This window comes from Macaca fascicularis, chromosome 10 (genome assembly GCF_037993035.2).
Source record: "Macaca fascicularis isolate 582-1 chromosome 10, T2T-MFA8v1.1".
Lineage (NCBI taxonomy): Eukaryota > Metazoa > Chordata > Mammalia > Primates > Cercopithecidae > Macaca > Macaca fascicularis.
In genome coordinates this window covers 89,616,646-89,636,734 of record NC_088384.1, presented here as the reverse complement: position 1 = coordinate 89,636,734, position 20,089 = coordinate 89,616,646, and the positions used below count along the sequence as shown (strand labels likewise).

The 20,089-nt window shown below is 40.0% G+C and overlaps 1 protein-coding gene across 16 annotated transcripts in view; it reads right to left on the bottom strand.

Moving 5' to 3' along the window:
- CBFA2T2 (CBFA2/RUNX1 partner transcriptional co-repressor 2) overlaps window positions 1-20,089 on the bottom strand; it is a 160,242-nt gene that overhangs the window by 33,530 nt on the left and 106,623 nt on the right. For 13 of the 16 annotated variants that reach the window (XM_045362763.2, XM_045362765.2, XM_045362764.2 and 10 more), the window contains exons 2-3: window positions 8,290-8,433; window positions 4,040-4,281 (exon numbers count right to left, since the gene is read on the bottom strand). In XM_045362763.2, the coding sequence (XP_045218698.1) occupies window positions 4,040-4,281; window positions 8,290-8,433 (386 nt within the window). The remainder of the gene's footprint in view (window positions 1-4,039; window positions 4,282-8,289; window positions 8,434-20,089) is intronic. The other 3 variants (XM_045362769.2, XM_074005054.1, XM_074005055.1) reach the window with 1 other exon arrangement.

Genomic DNA, 20,089 nt, shown 5'->3' with positions numbered 1-20,089 from the left:
CATAGGAACATTATTTGTAATGGCCCTAAAATGTACTAAATGAGTTAACCTAGTAGGCCTAAAACTGCTAGCCTTAGAAAGGCCTGCTTATAAGGTTGGACCATTGGCTGGCATCGAGGACCCCGGATGGTAAACAGTTTCCTACACTGATATAAAACTTTTCTTAACTCAAGAGGTGGCAGCAACCCAAATGTCCATTGAGGGATTAACAGATCAATAAAATGTGATATAGACATAAAATGAAATATTATTTAGCCTTAAAAAGGAAGGAAATTCTGACATATGCTATGACATGGATAAACCCTGAGGACATTAAGCTAAGTGAAATAGGCTAGTCACAAAAAGACAAATACTGTATGATTCTACTTTTATGAGGTACTTAGAGTAGTTAAATCCATAGAGACAGAAAGTAGACTGGTAATTGCCAGGGTCTAGGGACAGAGGGGAATGGGGTGTTATTGTTTAATTGGTGCAATTTTGCAAGATGAAAAGTTTTGGAAATGGATGGTGATGATGGTTGTATAATAATATGAATATACTTATTGTCACTAAACTGTAAACCTAAAAATAGTTAATATAGTAAATTTCATCATAATTCAAAAAAAGCAATTGTATAAATTCCTTAACCCTGTGATGCTCATAGGCTCTAAGTACACAATGGCGAACAGGGACACATGGTGAACAGGAAAAACAATATGAATGTACTTAAGACCACTGAACTGTGTACTTCTATAATGTATATTTTACTATGGAAAAAAAGTTAACCCAAGTGTGGCCATTTAAAATAAATAATTGGACACACCTACATATACTTTTCATAACTAAAAAAAAATTCAATTTTTTTTGGCAAATGATTTCTTTTCTTTCTTTCTTTTTTTTTTTTTTTTGAGATGGAGTCTTGCTCTGTAGCCCAGGCTGGAATGCAGTGGTGCAGTCTCGGCTCCCTGCAAGCTCTGCTTCCCGGGTTCACGCCATTCTCCTGCCTCAGCCTCCCTCCTGAGTAGCTGGGACTACAGCCTAATTTTTTGTAATTTTAACAGAGATGGGGTTTCACCGTGTTAGCCAGGATGATCTCGATCTCCTGACCTCGTGATACGTCCACCACAAACGAATTTTTGACATTTTTACTTTTAGGCTTGAAATTATTTTTAAGAATAGATAATACTTAAAGTAATTTGCTGCTGGAATCATCATAACATTTTGATGTCTGCTTTGTTTCCAATTATGTTCAAGCTCATTTTGACATTTAACTCCAATGACCTTATTCTGGATCCAGTAAGATTTTTCTATAGTAGTCTAAAATTTGAGGAATAAACAGGTTTAAAATAAAAAAGAACTAAACTTCCCTAACTGATAAGGGTGACCATGTGTAGAGTGGTTCTGAGAACAGTATGGTTCATGCTAAACATGAGTTTTCCTTCTAAGAGGGTAAAATTTGGCAGGTGCTAGGCAAGAGTGCCTATGTGACCAGGCCCCAACAAAAACCTTGGCGTTGAGTCTGTAATAGGCTTCCCTTGACAGAAACATTGCATGTATGTTGCTGTATTTTCGTTGCTAAGGAAAGGGAGCTCTGTTACCATTCAGGAGAGGGAGAAAGCATAAGGAAACCTGCAGATGGGTTCCTCCAGACTCCACCTGTGTCTCTGTTCTATGATCTCACTATGTTCTCCTTACTATGCCTCCGTAATAGAGCTTAGCTGTGAGCAGAACTGTATGTGAAGTCCTGTGACTCCTTCTGGCAAATCTCCAAACATGGGGTTGATGCTGGAGACCCCAAAACTGGCCCAAATTACAAATGACTTATATGTAAAGGTATAAATTGTGGGGGTATTCCTATGATATGACACTATATAGCAATGAAAATAAACTATAGTCAAACGTAATAAGGACTAAACCTCACAAATGACGAAAGTCATTTATTGCATTTTGCCTTGTATGAAAGTTGTTCCTTTCATAATAGACTGAGAAATTTTTTTAATTCATGTTTTGAGATAGGGTCTCACTCTGTCACCTAGGCTGGAAATGCAGTGGTGCAAACACAGTTTTCCTGGGCCCAAGGAATCCTCCCACCTCAGCCTACTGAGTAGCTAGGACCATAGGCATGTGCCACTATACTCAGCTAACTTTTAAAAAATCGTTTTGTAGAGACAGTCTCACTATGTACCCAGGCTGGTCTTGAACTCCTGCATCCAAGCAATCCTCACCTTGGCTTCCCAAAGTGCTAGAATTGCAGGCGTGAGCCACCACACCCAGCCTTAGACTAATAAATTTTTTAAGGCAGTAATTGTTAAACTGTTTGGTCTCAGAAGTGCTCTGATTTATATGGATTACATTTATTGACATTACCATATCAGAAATTAAAGTTGAGAATTTAATTAAAATAAAAAATAACTATACTGGTTCAGACTGAGGTGTGATTTTTAATATCTGTAATTTTCCAAAAGAAATGCAGTAAGAAGAATAGCACTGTTTTATCATTTTGTCAGTCTCTTTAATATGTAGCATAACAGAAAGTCTCTTTAATATCTAGCGTAATAGAAGCCAGTTATATTCTGTCTACTTTTGCATTTAGTCTACTGCTATATTATGAAAATAGTTTTCACCTTCTGGATCTCCAGAAAGGATCCTGGAGAATCTTCGGGGTCCCTAGATTTACACTTAGAGAACTGCAGCTTCAAGGATTAGTGCTGTGATTCATCTTTCTATCCCATATAAAGGGGTTAACATATACAAAGGAGCACAGAATGCTTTTACTGGAGGTAAATCTTAAAGAATTCAATTAGAAACATTGGGAACTGGCAGTACTTCCCCTATAAACACTGAGAATAAAACCCCAACCAGTTGTCGATATCAGAAAATCACTCCTTTATGCCACAGGTTCACCACGTGCAGTATAGAAAGAAAGAAAAATTGCGTGTACCTTGCAAATTCTTAAGCAAGTTTATATGCACAAGGAGCTGAACAATGCAATCCCTTTGATACTATTTAGGCCATGTAACTTGTAATAATTTTAGAAATCATTGTTTTGAGGCCGGGCGCGGTGGCTCAAGCCTGTAATCCTAGCACTTTGGGAGGCCGAGATGGGCGGATCACAAGGTCAGGAGATCGAGACCATCCTGTCTAACCTGGTGAAACCCCGTCTCTACTAAAAAATACAAAAAACTAGCCGGGCGAGGTGGCAGGCGCCTGTAGTCCCAGCTACTCGGGAGGCTGAGGCAGGAGAACGGCGTGAACCCAAAAGGCGGAGCTTGCAGTGAGCTGAGATCCGGCCACTGCACTCCAGCCTGGGCGACAGAGCGAGACTCCGTCTCAAAAAAAAAAAAAAGAAATCATTGTTTTGAAAATTAAACTTGTTACTTCTCTACTCTCCTTGGTTTGGAAACAATGCACTAAGCACTGAATATATTAAATTACAAAACCTTGTTGTTTTTAACTTGATTGGACACCAGTGGGCCTGTTGAGACCAGTTTTAAGAAAAATCCAAAGTTGCTTATTGGAATTAAATCAACATCTTAAATAACAAGTAAACATTATCGATTGTTTATCTGATAAGCATTGATATAAAATCTACAATTAAACATCACATCTGTAATCCCAGCACTTTGGGAAGCTGAGGCAGGCAGACTGCTTGAGGCTAGGAGTTTGAGACCAGCCTGACAAGATAGGGAGATTCCGTCTCTACAAAAATATAAAAATTAGCTGGGCATGGTGGCATGCACATGTAGTCCCAACTACTCAGGAGGCTGCGGCAAGACAATTGCTTAAACCTGGAAGGTCAAGGCTGAAGTGAGCTGTGTTCGTACCATCTTCCTCCAGGCTAGGTGACAGAGTGAGACCCTGTCTCAAAAAGAAAGAAAGAAGGAAAAAAACCTATATTTAAACAGTTTTATACAAGTTATTCAATAACTAGTCTAGTCTGTAGCGTTTGCCATCTTACTATGGGTTTGAAAATGAGCAGAAATATCTAGAACTTCTCTGCTGGCTTTGGACCTGAACCACATACTCGGGCAGCTGAGAACAACAGTGAGGTTGTACTTACCACCAGTGCAAGAACAAGAGTCCGCACCTTCTCCCCAATCTCAGGGGAGATGTCATTTCCAAACTGTTGCAGAGTGGTAAGAAAGCGTTTCAACTTGCTGAGCTGTCGAGCACCACAGGTGGCTGGCAACTGCTGATTTGTGAGTGCAGATGATGTGGAGGAGGCAGGACCATTGCTGAATCTCTGTGGTGGTGATGGGGCGCCATTCAGGGTAGGAGGAGAATGGTTGATTCCATTGCTTACTAAAAGAAAGCCAAAATGAAAGACTCAGGTTACGTGCAAAACAAGGGGACGTTTGTTCATTTTTTCTTGTTTGTGTTCTCCTTCATTTGTTCATTTGAATTTTGTAAAGTACATGTTATAAAAGTATGCAAAACTGGTTCTGTCCTCAATGAGATTGCTGTCAGATAAAAATGGTAACAGAGTAACAGTGGAGTGTTAAAAAGAAAGCAGAGTGCTCCGAGAGCAATAAGAAGCGACATCTAACTCTACAGGTGCCATGGGCAGGGGTGGGTAGTTTTAAGAAAGACTTCCTGCAACAGGTAGTGCTTGAGATGGGTCTGGACCAATAGATCTTTCCAGTGACGGGATACTCATGCCCATCTTTTACATCGCATCTCCTTCCCAATTTCAAGGGCCCCAAAACACTAGGCAGTCAATCAGAAGGTAGTATGTGAGCAAGACACCAGAAGAAAGTTATGATAATATGAGGGATATTTTTTAGGCCTACTGATTTAAGGACTTATTCCTACAATAAGGTACCTATTTCTTTGGCCATCCAGAATACTCATGTCCATTAGAGCCAGTTACTGTCTGCCTTAACGGTGCTAGATTAATACTGCCAAACCCTTGGCCATTCAATAAAGCATCTTCCTGATTCCATGCAGGACATTCCCATCCTACATTTTTGCTGAAATTATACTACATGTGATTAATTACAGTTTTCCTATTTAGTTCTTAATAGTCATTTCTTGAAAATTTTAATTTGGAAAACAACCCTAGAGCTACGGTTTTGTTTTTTTGAGGCAGGGTCTCATTCTGTCATCCAAGCCGGAGCGCAGCGGCACTATCTTGGCCCATTGCAGCCTCGACCTCCTGGACTCAGGTGTCCTCCCACCTCAGCCTCCTGAGTTGCTGGGACTACAGTCACATGCCACCATGCATAGTTAATTTCTTTTTAAAAATTTTTTGTAGATAAGGGAGGCTCATTATATTGCCCAGGCTAGTCTCAAACTTCTGGGCTCAAGCGATCCTCCTGCCTTGGCCTCCCAAAGGCTGGGATTACAGGCATGAGCCACTGTGCCTGGCATTGAGCTACGTTCATGTTGGCATTAAGTAAAAATCTAAATTATCTAGTACCTAAGTGTCATTCTGCTTTCACTTAATCATATCCAGCCTTAAAAAACTAAAATAGTGAAACTGTATCTAAAAACATAAGAAACAATTTAAGACATAAGCAATGTTTAAAGAGCCAATCATTTAATCTTTACCTAGCTTAGAAAAATGACATTTAATCATATTTTGCCAAAAACAAACTTATTATCATAAAAAATCTTCCACTTCCCTTTTACTTCCTCTAGGCCAGTCACAGTCAGTTAACTATCTCTGTTCCCTCTTCTTACACTGAACCTTATTCAAATTTGACCGGGCAAGCTCTTCTTCATCCCACACAGTTCAGGTATCATCTCTGTTAAGGAGCATTCCTTGACACGTGCTGCTGCTGCTGCTCCACTTGAAGGTAACCTTAGTGGATTCACTACATCTCTGTGCTGCCTATGTGCATATGCATGCTTCCACTATTTTACTTTGAGACAGAGTCTTGCTCTGCTGCCCAGGCTGGAGTGCAGTGGTGTGATCTTGGCTCACTGCAACCTCCGTCTCCTGGGTTCAAGCGATTCTCCTTCCTCAGCCTCCTGAGTAGTTGGGATTATAGGTGTGCGCTACCACACCCAGCTAATTTTTTGGATTTTTAGTAGAGACAGGGTTTCACCATGTTGGCCAGGCTGGTCTCAAACTCCTGACCTCAAGTGATCTGCCCTCCTTGGCCTCCCAAAGTGTTAGGATTACAGGAGTGAGCCACTGCGCCTGGCCTATGCTTGTTTATTTCTGTATTTGTGTTGCCTTAATAGATGTTCACTTATTAATAATACAATACACAAAACATACGTGCACACTTAAGTTTTATAAGCTGTGTAAACAGTGTATATTTTTGCTTTGTTCATTTGCTAGCAAAGGGTTAAGTGTTTAGGAAAATGCTACTGAATGATTCACGCACAAAAGACTAACGGCCTGAGAAAAGGGGTGAATTTTCTTGTGTCTTCCACTAGAGGAAATTAGTAAAGCTACAGAAAGGAAAGTTGAACACTCAACCTCAGCAATCCAGAAAATTAGTTGCAATAGTCTGCCATTTCTTTGTTTTCACAGAAAGGTCAACTGCCATAGGAAAGTTGCTCCCTTTTGAAGGAACCAATAAAAATAACACATTACCATGCATTTGGCTACTCTGATGTATAGAAAGGCTTTTTCTTAGTCTCTTCAGTAAAAAATGTATGATCACATTTTCTGAAATGAAACACAACCACCGCCAAGCAGCCAAATATGGAAGCAAAAAGGGCTGAATTTGTATATACATATATCTATTGGTGTATCCTGAAATCTGATTGATGGCTGAGGTTTAAATCTGTTTCTTTTCAAGATAGTATATATGTCTTGGGCTGTTTAACAGATATTAGAATTTAAGAAAAGGGATATCATACTTCTTTTTATTCACTCTGGCTCAAACTGAATGCTGCAGTTAACAGCTACTCAATTCAAATGTTTTGGGAAAATAATAAACTTCCAATTAAAGCTGTACATCTTACATTCTCTTCTCTTGCCTTTTAAAACAATAAACACCCAAACCAAAAAATTTTGAGCAAGGACAGTGTGCAAGCTTGTATAATGGTATTTAAATGAAACAATACATACAGCATCTAGCTCAGTGCTCTGACACTCTTTGGGCATTCCAAAAATAGCAGTACATTTTGGTTTACAGGCAAAAGATGTGCAGAGTGTCAAAGTGAACTGGGGGTGGCAGCATGTGCATGGAAAGGCAGAACTCAAATGAAGATGAACACACTTGTGTGCATGTATGCACAAGTTTATTTGGGGTTCTTTTGGTGATTATAGATACACAGGACTGAAATTGTTGAGTTACAGGGCACGTGGAAATTCAGCATTAGTGCAAACTGCCAAACAATTTCCAAAAGATGTATTAAATTACACTCCAACCAGCATTGTATGAGTATTCAAGTTACATCCTCATCAAAACTTGGTATCATTCTGAACATCCTGGTGGGTGAATAATGGTACTGTATTGGGTGTTAGTTTGCATTTCCTTGATGGTTAGTGAAGTTGAATATCTTGTTACATATATTATTAGCTAACATAATGGCTATGGACTGAATTCTGCCTGAGCCTTGGCCAAATTCATACATTTAAGTCTTACCCCCTTGTACCTCAGAATATGACTATATTTGTAGATAGAGACTTTGAAGAATTCATTAAGGTTAAAAGAGGTATTACAAATAGTCCCTAATCCAATACGATTATTATCCTTAAAGGCAGGGGAAGAGACACCAGGGACGCACACAAATGGAGGAATGGCCATGTGAGGGTATCGCAAGCAAGAAGGCAACCTTCTACAAGGCCCAGGTAAAACCAAACCTGCCAACACCTTGATCTTTACATTCTTGACTCCAGAACTGTAAAAAAGTTAATAAAAATAAAAAGTTAATTAAAAGTTAATAAAAATAAATAAAAAGTTAATAAAAATGAATCCAGTCTGTGGTATTTCATTATGGTAGCCCTAGAAAACGAATACAAAAAATTCTCTTTTGTAAAAAGTCTTACCATGACAGCATTGGAACATTTTTCAAATTCCGTAATTTTAGAAAACTTACTTTGAATCTCATATGGCAATATAATAATTTAAATTCACTATTGTTAGAGTCAAAGAAATAAAAATAGTTACCAGCCAAAGAATATGAAAACAAAATATTTAAAAAACTAAATATCCAAATAAACTAAGTATTATTCTCAGAGGGTATAAGTAATTTAGAAAAGAAACAACCAAAACTATATATCTGTGTCTATATTTTCATAGCACTTTGAAAATATTGAGTAATATATGTGGAAGGCTTCATGCAAGTCAGTCACTTAGATCCAAATGTCACTCTAAACTACAAACATAAGTAACTAAGAGGTCTCACATGCAGTAGGAGTGAAGGACACTGGTCTCGGTCCTCCAGGATTTATTGGTGGGAGGGGTGGCATGGTGGGAGGTGAGGATCTGGACTGTATCTTCACTTCCACAGGCGATCCAGGCATTGCTGGCACCCTTTTCTCAGGACCAACTGCAGAGAATCAGAGAAATGGAGGTTAGGGTTTTCTAAAAGGTTGCAGAAACAGACAACAATTTGAAATACCAACATATTTCCCTAGAGGACTGCTTAGTATAATAGGCTGAATAGTGACCCCCTAAAAGATAGGCCCACGTCCTAACATCTGGAACTGTGAATGTTACCTGATTTGGCAAAAGGGTCTTTGAAGATATCATTAAGTTAAAATTCTTGAGAGGAGGAGATCATCCTAGATTGTCTGAGTGGGCTCTAAATCCAATCTGAATGGTGTCCCTAAAGAAGGGACGTGACACAGACACAGAGACATACACAGAGGGAAGCCGATGTGAGGACAGTCACGCCAAGTGGCGACAGAGGCAGGGACTGGAGTGACACATCTATACACCGAGGAGTGCCAAGGAGTGCCAGTAACCAGCAAGCCAGGAGGGAGCAGGAGACACATTTGTCCTCTGAAACCCCGGGAAGGAATCAACCTTTCTGATACCTCAATTTTGGGCTTCTGGCTTTCTGAACTGTGAGAGAATAAATTTCTATTGTCTTAAGCCACTCAGTTTGTGGCATTTTGTTACTTCAATTCTAGGAACTAAAACGAGGAAACAATGTCAAGAGGTGACATGAACTGAAAGTTAGCAGTCTCTAGATAGTGGCTGAGAAAGGAAGAAACCAGGTTACAAATATAGTTTACCTCAAATGCATTTTTTTTAAACTTCTCCTTATAAATGAATTAAATTACGAGGGGGAAAAAGCTAACATAGGAACTATCTAGACTTAGGCCTCAACTGCATGACATGAAAAGAAAATCACAATCAGTTGTATATAAATCAATATTAATAGGCTTGGTGCAGTGACTCATGCATGTAATCCTAGCACTTTGGGAGGCTGAGGTGGGTGGATCACCTAAGGTCAGGAGTTTGAGATCAGCCTGGCCAACGTGGTGAAACTCTGTCTTTACTAAAAATATAAAAATTAGCTGGGTGTAGTGGTGGGTGCCTGTAATCCCAGTTACTGGGGAGGTTGAGGCAGGAGAATCGCTTGAACCTGGGAGGCAGAGGTTGCAGTAAGCCAAAATCATGGCACTGTACTCTAGCCTGGGCGACAGAGCAAGACTCCGTCTTAAAAAAAAAAAACCACCATTAATAATGATGTACTAAATTATATATATATATACACATATCAACTACATCAAGTAGGATAAAAGAGGGAGTCAACCTCTCTGACCTCAAACATGTAAATGTCATTCATGCTATATATTGTTCAAAAAGACGAAAAGTAGAGCTGATCTACATTAAGCAGAGGCTACTTCATCTATGGGAACAATTAATAATAGGCAGCTGTTTGTTAATACTAAATGGCAACAAAATTCCAGAAAGATAAATTAGGTAAACTTCATGATGCTACAATTAGGTAGGTCTGAGCTAACAGGAATCAGACTCGATACCAACGAGTAATATTCTAACATATCTAAGAAGTTATTTTTCCCTATCAAAGAGAACTTGCTACACACTTGGTTAATAGGACCAGAGTTACCATAATCACCTTTAAATTGAGCTATGTTCCTCACAGTAATTCTAAGCTTTTCACTTAAGTACCAGGCGTTCATTCTCCAATAACTGCTGAATTCAAATTCAAGTGCAAAAAATGGGCAGCAAAGGCTCAAATGAGAAGGTTAAGTCCAAGTTTTCTTTCTGTGATAGCACAGCTATAAAGACAATACCTATAAGAGTGTTCACGATCCTGGCAACAAGGAACATTTCTGTGCATTGATGGGACACTTTTTAATAAGAAAAGTATCTCCAAATACTATTTTTTATGCTTCAGTTTGCAGTGGCCACACTTTGGAAAGGGATATAATAAAGTCAATCAAGAAAGCAATGCCCCCAAGTTACAAATCCCCTGACAAAAATGTGCAGTTCTCAGAACCATGTGGGCAACATTGTGCCAGCCCTTCCCATCTCTCTGTTCAGGACATTTTCTTTGTGAAATTGATGGTCGTCCTGTCTGATTAGTGGACTAATGAGCTGTTGCGCTTGCCTTTTCTTCCTGACAGTATTTTCTCAATGCCCTTCAGAGAACAGCTGACACATTTCCAGCTCTTCCATCTGGGCCCCAGCTTTCTGGAAGGGTAGGGAGAAGGAAAGGAAGGAACTGACAGTTGTCTCGCACTGTAATGTGTTGTGTACAGTGTGCAACAACCTAGAGGGAGCCTTTCTTCAGACCACCTGGCTCTATAGCAAGGGTGCCAAAGGCTTGAGGAAGGCTTAGCAGTGAGATCAGTTTTAACATTCAGCACTTGGCAGAATAAAAAAGTTAGAGCAGTCCAACTGCAGAATGCTGAACTCTGTGCTCTAACCAACCAAAAGCTTCGATAGTGGGCCAAACCCAGCCACTAAAGAACTGTTTACAGATTGATACTTTTCATTTCACCACCCAAAATCTACAACACTAGTGTTTTCTTCATGTTTCAAGTGAATGAAGCAGAAAAAGCACAGGTATGAAAAGACTGAGAGATTCGGTTTGAATTCTCATTCTGTTACAACGCAATTGAATTTCCAATTCATTTCACCTTTCTAGGCCTCATTTTCAACATATGTAAAATGAATGACAGTAAGACCTTCCTGTCAAGAAACATGTAATGATTAAAGATGATGCCTAAATCACTGCAAGGGATAAAGAAGGTGCTTAATAAACAGGAATGATGATTAGAAGACAGAAATCCTCGTGTCAAATTCTGGACATACTATTAACTAGGTATGTGACCTTGACCAAGTTAATATTAACATCTGTTTTCTGTGGAAAATAGGTATACTATCAACAATTTATCCATGTAACCTCAGAGATATTATATGGAATGATCCAAGAATTAACAGCTGCAAAATCACCAAGCACAATGTAAAGTGGTATTTTTGTTGGAAGCTGGGTGGCATGAACGCCCTTCATGTAATGAGATCTATCCAAGTGGTTTACAAGGTGACAAATTCAGCAGTTGCTCAGATGATGGGAAAGGGCATGTTCCAAAGTAGGCATTTTAACCCTCTGCTTGGGGTCACAGTAGGATCATAGTAAGTTCCTGTAGGAAGAAGGCTATTACATGCCTTTATGTCATCCTAGTAATGGTGACTTCCTTTTTGAATTTTTATGAAACTGATAGTTATGTGTTACATTCTAACTGGATCCCATGAAAGAATCAACCATATATTGAACTCTTTTCAATCTTGGAGAACCTTAGATACAGTTCAAGAAGAAGAAAATTATTTTCCCTCAATTGTGGCTTGAGTCCATAAACACTATTGCTTAAAATACCAAACAGCCATAAAGATTTAGTCCCAGGAAGTCAAAATAAACCTTGGTTTTGCCATAAGGGTCCAACTCAATTATAATTTCAAAGTAACTGACAATTTAGTCACCCCATGAGTTTGTCTTTTGATTATTCTGAATATATTTGTGCATGTGTGTGTATTACAAATAAATGCATGTGTGCATATATATGTGTGTATATATTAAAAAATAAAACCCAGATATTACAACATGTACCTCCAAAATGACTTATGGTTCAACACCTAAACCATGGGAAGCCAAAGAATTTGATAAGTCAAAACAGGAAAGTACGTCTGAATAATTTCTTCACTGTGCGCGACTTGCTAAGGATATCATGAAAACAGAAAACAGATGAAAGAATAAAGTAATAAACAGTTATCTGTGTGATGGCAGTGATATTTTTTCCTACATAGGAATTTAAAGAATCAAAGATTAAACTAAAGAGTAGAACTATTCTGTAGCTCCCCAGGAAAGTAACATAGAACACCCAGCACTCTCCCTCTTATCTGCAGTTTCAGTTTCCACAGTTTCAATTACCTACTGTCAACCAAGGTCCAAAAATATTAAATGGAAAACTTCAGAAATAAACAATTCATAAGTTTTAAATTGAGCACCGCACTGAATACTGTGATGAAATCTCACACCATCCCACCTAGGATGTGAATTATCCCTTTGTCCGGAGTATACACTATCCGACCATAAGTCACTTAGTAGCCGTCTTGGTTACCATCAGATGAACTGTCATGGTGTTGCAGTGCTTGTGGCCAAGTAACCCTGGTATTACTTAATAATGGCCCCAAAGTAAAAGAGGAGTGATGTTGACAATTTGGATATACCAAAGTGAAGCTATAAAGTACTAAGTGAAAAGGTGGAAGTTCTTGACTTCATAAGGAAAGAAAACATTCCTATGCTGAGGTTGCTGACATCTACTCTAAGAAGGAAAAAGACGTTTGTGCTCGTTTTGCTGCTGCATCTCAAACAGCAAACGTTACAGCCATAGTGCATGATATGGGTTCAGTTACAGTTCAAAAAGAATGTATGTAGGGTTCAATACTTCCCATGGTTTCAGGCATCCACTGGGGGTCTTGGAATGTATTCCCTGTGGGTAAGGGGGAACCACTGTATTACTGAGACATCTCAGAAACATGCTATTTGAGAAGAATCTTCTATGATAAATTGTCCACAAACAAGGGCATTTACAAATCATTATAAACTGCTTTTTTATTTTTTTTTTAAATTAGAGATTGGCAAAGAGCAGAGGTATAAATACAAGATAAAATATAATGAGGTTATCTGAAGAGAAAGGCTACTCCTAAGTGACTGGAAAGAATAAAAACTTATAGGTCTCAAGGAGAAAGCATGTTGAGGCAAAAGGTGAGCCTGATGTGAAGAATGCTCCATCACTCACTAGTTATGTGACAGTGATTTTCTTTATCTGTCCCTGGGGATAATTCAACACAGGGTTATATGAAGGGTACCATAATGGATATAACAATGATAGGTATACAGCAGATACTCTCACATGTTTTACTTGAATCAGATTTTAAAATATATTAGAATGATGGTTGGGCACAATGGCTCAGGCCTGTAATCCACACCACCTTGAGACAGGAGAATTGCAGGACATGAGGATTGCTTGAGCCCAGGAGTTTAAGAACAGGCTGGCCAACACAGGGAGACCTCATCTCTCCAAAAAAAAAAAAAAACTAGCTGGATGTGGTGGCGCACACCTGTGGTCCCAGCTACTCATGAGGTTGGGATGGGAGGATCAACTGAGTCCAGGAAGTCGAGGCTACAGTGAGCTGTGATCACACCACTGTACCCCAGCCTGGGTGACAGGGTAAGACTCTGTCTCAAAAATAAAATAAAATAATAATAATCTATTAGAATAACAGTTTACCGAACTTTTGAGATGTTATCTGCGCTGTGTGGGGTAGATTTGGTCAAGTGTTCCTGTTTATTATCACTGAGAAAATGTGCAGAATATAGATCTTTCTATATTAGATCTATCAATCAAAATCCATATAGAGATCTTTCCTATAATGACAGGAACACTGATCATTCCAAAGAAGCTGGCCAAGGAAGCCATTAAATCCATTGCTTTATAAAAAGAAAGTCAGACTCCAGGCCGAGCGTGGTGTCTCACGCCTGTAATCACAGCGCTTTGGGAGGCTGAGGTGTGCGGATCACCTGAGGCCAAGAGCTCAAGATCGGCCTGGCCAACAGGGTGAAACCCTGTCTCTACTAAAAATACAAAAATTAGTTGAGCGTGGTGGCACACACCTGTAATCCCAGCTACTCAGGAGGCTGAGGCAGAAGAACTGCTTGAACACAAGAGGCAGAGGTTGCAGTGAGCAACGAGACCGTGCCACTGCACTCCAGTCTGGGTGACAGAGCAAGACTTTGTCTAAAAACAAACAAGCAAAAACAAAAACAAAACAAAAAAACAAAAAAACAAAAAAAAACACCAAAAATCAGACTCTCAGGCTGGGCGTGGTGGCTCGTGCCTGTAATCCCAACACTTTGGGAGGCTGAGGTGGGCGGATCAGACTAAGAGAAAGGAGAGGGGAGGCTTATCATTTTAGGCCATGAAGTTTTGCCATGGTTTGTTATGTACGAATAGACAACTAATCTACACCACATACAAATTATAATGTTCCTTATTTTTTTTGTTCTATTATTGTGTTTTATAACATCACAATATGTCTTGGAATTCTTAATTTCACAATTTTTAAAAATAGTATTATAATGCACTTTGAAGAAGTACCATAGTTCATTTAAACAATCCCTTGTCAATGAACAATTGGATTATTTCCAATAATTTGGTCCTGAATTTTGAGGATCCCAGATCCCAATCTACTTGACTGTCCTGGATTTGCCAGGCCTTAGGGAAGTTCAGAGATGAAGGCAGGGAGGGACCTCACTTATGGGAAAGACAGACATACAGTACTGGGAAAATAAAGAAATAAAAACATTACCATGTATGATGGCCAAGCAAGTCTTAACACAATGTTAAGGTGTTTGTTAGAAAGGCTACATGGGCTCTCCAGGTAGCACATGGGATATAGTTTGAATAGTGCCCCCAAAGGTGGTATCACAGCAGAAGGAAAAATCAGGGAAAAGATTTCCTGGACCATAGTCTGTCTTCAGTCTCTGCCAAGGACAGGTAAATGTTCTGAATGTGTAATTGTCATATGATAAGAATTTCCAGGCCGGGTGCAGTGGCTCACACCTGTAATCCCAGCACATTGGGAGGCCAAGGTAGGTGGATCACCTGAGGTCAGGAGTTCAAGACCAGCCTGGCCAATATGGTGAAACCCCATCTCTACTAAACAAAAATTAGCTGGGCATGGTGGCGGGCACCTGTAATCCCAGCTACTCAGGAGGCTGAGGCAGAAGAACTGCTTGAACCCGGAAGGTGGAGGTTGCAGTGAGTTGAAATGGTGCCACTGCGCTTCACAGCCTGGACAACAGCAAGACTCCATCACCAAAAAAAAAAAAAAAAGACTTTCCAAAACTGATAATTCTAACCTGCTAAAGATGGAGGAAGGAACATCAAAATTACTGTTACATTTATAGCCTTATAAAGTTGGCTAAACTGATTATGGACACAGTACATGCTTAATGATGAGCATTTACCATCTTTGTAACTAACTCTGCCACAAACCTGACAACACATCCAACTTCCTAATGACATGCAGCCTTCATATGCCGAGATGGCCAGGAACAACTGTTTATAACGACAAACAAAAATGGAGACATAAGGATTCAAAGGAAAGAAATTACCAGAGGTCAGGCACAGTGGCTCACGCCTGTAATCCCAGCACTTTGGGAGGTTGAGGTGGGTGGATCACCCAAGGTCAGGCGTTGAAGACCAACCTGGCCAACATGGTGAAACCCTGTCCCTACTAAAAATAAAAAAAATTAGCCAGGCGTGGTGGTGGGCACCTGTAAACCCAGCTACTCGGGAGGCTGTGGCAGGAGAACTGCTTGAACGTGGGAGGTGGAGGTTGCAGTGAGCCAAGATCACACCATTGCACTCCAGCCTCGGCAACAGAGTAAGGCTCTGTCTCAAAAAAAAAAAAAAAAAGGGCGGGGGGGGAATTACCAGAAAGTATTTTATAAGGACCTTTTACATTCAATGTTTATATATTTATACTGGAAAATTAATTTATCATTATTATAGCTCAGGAATCAGGAAACTTTCCTGCCAAAGGCAAGACAGTAAATATTTTTTTGCTCTGCTGTAGCACACTATAGACAATATATAAATAAATGGGCTTGGCTGTGTTCCAATCAATCTTTATTTACAAAAATGGACAGTGGGCCATAGTTTTTGTTTGTTTGCTTGTTTTTTTTTTTTTTGAGACACAGTCCCACTCTGTCGCCCAGGCTGGATTACAGTGGTGCAATCTCTGCTCGCTGCAACCTCTACCTCCCAGGTTCAAGCAATTCTCCTGCCTCAGCTTCCCAAGTAGCTGGGACTACAGTCACATGCCACTGAGCCTAGCTAATTTTTTTGTATTTTAGTAGAGACAGAGTTTCACCCTGTTGCCCAGGCTGGTCTCAAACTCCTGAGCTCAGGCTATCCACCTGCCTAGGCCTCCCAAAGTGCTGGGATTACAGTCATGAGCCACCATGCCTGGTCGACAGTGGGCCACAGTTTACTGACTTCTGCTATAACTGATTTAAAAAGCTGGAAAACCAGCCTGGGCAATAAAGTGAGACCCTGTCTTATCAAAAAATAAAAGAATTAGCTGGGCACAATGGCACGCACCTGTGGTCCCAGCTACTTGGGAGGCCGAGTACCTACCAAAGAACTAAAAAAGGAAGTCGCAGTGAGCCGAAATCGTGCCATTGCACTCCAGCCTGGGTGACAAGAGGGAAACTCCATCTCAAAAAAAACCAAAAAACAAAAAACTGACATCTATGACTTTCATTATGTCCTTCACTTCTCCAACAGAGTCTCAACTCTTGGTTAGTCTTATTTTTATCCATCCCAGTTCAGTAAATTAAAGTAAGGTCCCAATTACATAAAGGAACTACAGAATAACATGAACACACACACACTTGTAGAAGCCAGAAAGGATATACAACAAATTGGTAGAAGTACATATCTTGGGAGGTGGGACTAAGACAGTTGTAGGCTTGTTTAGTTTCTAACTAAAATAACTTTCTATGTTGTTCAGGGTGCTTTTTTTCCTTCCTTTTACAACAATAAAAAAGATATCTTCATTTTTTTGGGGGAAAAGCATGTAACACTTGTAAAAGTCAGGGAGAGTACCTAAACCAAATTAGGGACATGCCGATTACAGAAACAAAATATCAGAACAAAAGAAGAATACGGGGAGATAATACTGTAATTCTACCTTCATTTAAAAAGGGGCAGATAATTAAGTGTCTGGAGAATAAAACATTCTTTTTTCACTCAGTTTTTTAACACACACACACATACACAAACTCACTCTCTCTAAATGTCATAGCTAGTGATCTCAACCATACAAGCATAAAACTCCTGGGAACCTACAGAGCTTTTGGCACATCTCTTAGGTCTACCTGGTTTTTGGAAGAACCTCAAAGATGACTAACATACCTACGAAGGATCACTTGGTTCATGAATACACTAACTTCCTCCCTATGACCTCTCTGTCTTCTATCACTGCCATGAAACCTCAGACACGGAAATACACAGAATATATAAATATCTCTTACAACTTGATAACAACCACCCAATTTTAAGAATGAGCAAAAAAAGACTTGAAGAGATAACTCCTAAAATAATTATTTACAAATGGCTAAGATGCTCAACATACTAGTCATCAACAAACCACAAATTTTAACACATCAACAAATGAACAAACTACTGGTACATAAGCCAGGCAACATAGATAAATGTCAAAAGCGTTAGAGTAAATAAAAGATGCCAAATGTTAAGAAAACTACCTACTGTATTATCCCATGCATGTGAAACTTCAGACATGAAAAACTAGTTACAGAAAGCAGATTAGTGGTTGCCTCGAACCGATGGGAAGAAACCGAATATAAAAAGGCAGGGATATTAGAGGGTACAATCTATCTTATTATTTTTTTTTCCTTCGGACCAGGTCTCACTCTGTAGCCCAGGATGGAGTCCAGTGATGCAATCATGGCTCATTACAGCCTTGAGTTCTGGGCTCAAATGTTTCTCCCATCTTAGTCTCTCAAGTAGCTGGGACTACAGGCACGCACCATCACGTACAGCATTTTTTTTTTCCAAATTTTCTGTAGAGACAGGGTCTTGCTGTGTTGCCTAGTTTATATTTTTTATACTGATAGAAATGTTCTATATATAATGATTCTAATGTTGGTACACAGTGAAATACAACAATGGTGGGGGGAAAAATAGACCAATTCCTTAACCTGATAAATGGTCTTTTCCAAAAACCTATATACAATGTCACACTTTTTTTATTTTTTGGGGGGAATGAAGTTTCACTCTTTTGACCAGGCTGAATTGCAGTGGCACAATCTTGGCTCACTGCAACCTCTGACCCCCAGGTTCAAGCGATTCTCCTGCCTCAGCCTCCAGAGTAGCTGGGATTATAGGTGACCACCACCATTCCTGGGATTACAGGAATTTTTGCCCAGCTAATTTTTGTATATTTAGTAGAAGACAAGGTTTCGCCATGTTGTCAAGGCTGGTCTCAAACTCCTGACCTCGGGTGATCCACGTGCCTCGGTCTCCCAAAGTGCTAGGATTACAGGCATGAGCCACCACGCCCAGCCGATCACACTTTTTATCACACTTTTTTTTTTTTTTTTTTGGGATACAGAATTTCACCCTTGTTACTCAGGCTGGAATGCAATGGCACAATCTTGGCTCATCACAACTTTCACCTCCTGGGTTCAAGCAATTCTCCTGTCTCAGCCTCCCGAGTAGCTGAGATTACAGGCATGCGCCACCATATCCGGCTAATTTTGTATTTTTAATAGAAAAGGGGTTTCTCCATGTTGGTCTGGCTGGTCTCAAACTCCCAGGTGATCTGTCCACCTGGGCCTCCCACCCAAAGTGTTGGGATTACAGGTGTGAGCCGTCGCGCCCAGCCAAATATCATACTTATTGATGAAATATTACAAACATTTCCTTTCAACTCAGAAAGAAGAAGATAAAGATGTCCACTATCAATGCTTCTTTTTTTTTTTTTTTTTTGAGATGGAGTCTCGCTCTGTCACCCAGGCTGGAGTGCAGTGGCACGATCTTGGCTCACTGCAAGCTCTGCCTCCCAGGATCACGCCATTCTCCTACCTCAGCCTCCCAAGTAGCTGGGAAAGACAAAAAAGGAGACTTCCAATTCTGGAAGCTAGAAGTCTAAGATCACGGTGTAGGCAAGGTCGGTTTCTTCTGAAGCTTCTCTCCTTTGCTTATAGTTGTCTGTCTTCTCCCTGTGTCTTCACATGGTATTCCTATGTACCTAACTGTGTCTAAATTTCCTCTTCTTACTAGGACAGCAGTTATAATGGATTAGGATCCACCCTAATGACCTTATTTTAACTCAATAATCTCTTCAAAGACACTATCTCCAAATAAGGTCATATTCTGAGGTATCAGGGATCAGGACTTCCAACACATGAATTTTGGCAGGACATGATTCAGTGAGTGTGGGAAGGGAAAGAATGCAGGAGACTTAATAATTAGAAAATCTATTGTACTTACGGATGAAAAGACTTCTATTATAAATATTTTATTTATCTTTCATGGAAGATAATTTTTCCACTAATCGGGGGTGGGGTAGGGAGTGGTTTCAGGATGAAAGTGTTCCACCTCAGATCATCAGGCATTAGATTCTCATAAGGAGTGTGCAACCTAGATCCCTCGCATGTCCAGTTAACAATAGGGATTGCACTCCTAATGAGAATCTAATGCCATGGCTGATCTGGCAGAAGGCAGAGGTCAGGCAATAATGCGCTGGCTCACCACTTGCTGTGCCGCACAGTTCCTAACAGGTCACAGATCCATACCAGTATGCAGCCTGGGAGTTGGGGACCCCTGTCTTAACCTAGCCCCCGGTTAGTGGAATGCAGTCAAATAAGGAATTTGAGTAACTTTTCCTAAATTGAATCTTAGAATTTTTTCATCTATTTATTCAAAAATGTTCGAGTAACTACTAAGTCTCCTACTACTGAGGTGACAGCAGTAAATAAATCAAAAATAAATACAAAATAGAGGTCAAAAGGCCGGGTACAGAGGCTCACATCCATAATCCCAGCACTTTGTGAGGCTGAGAGTGGGAGGATGGCTTGAGTCCAGAGTTTGAGACCAGCCTGGACAAGATGGCAAGACCCTGACTCCACAAAA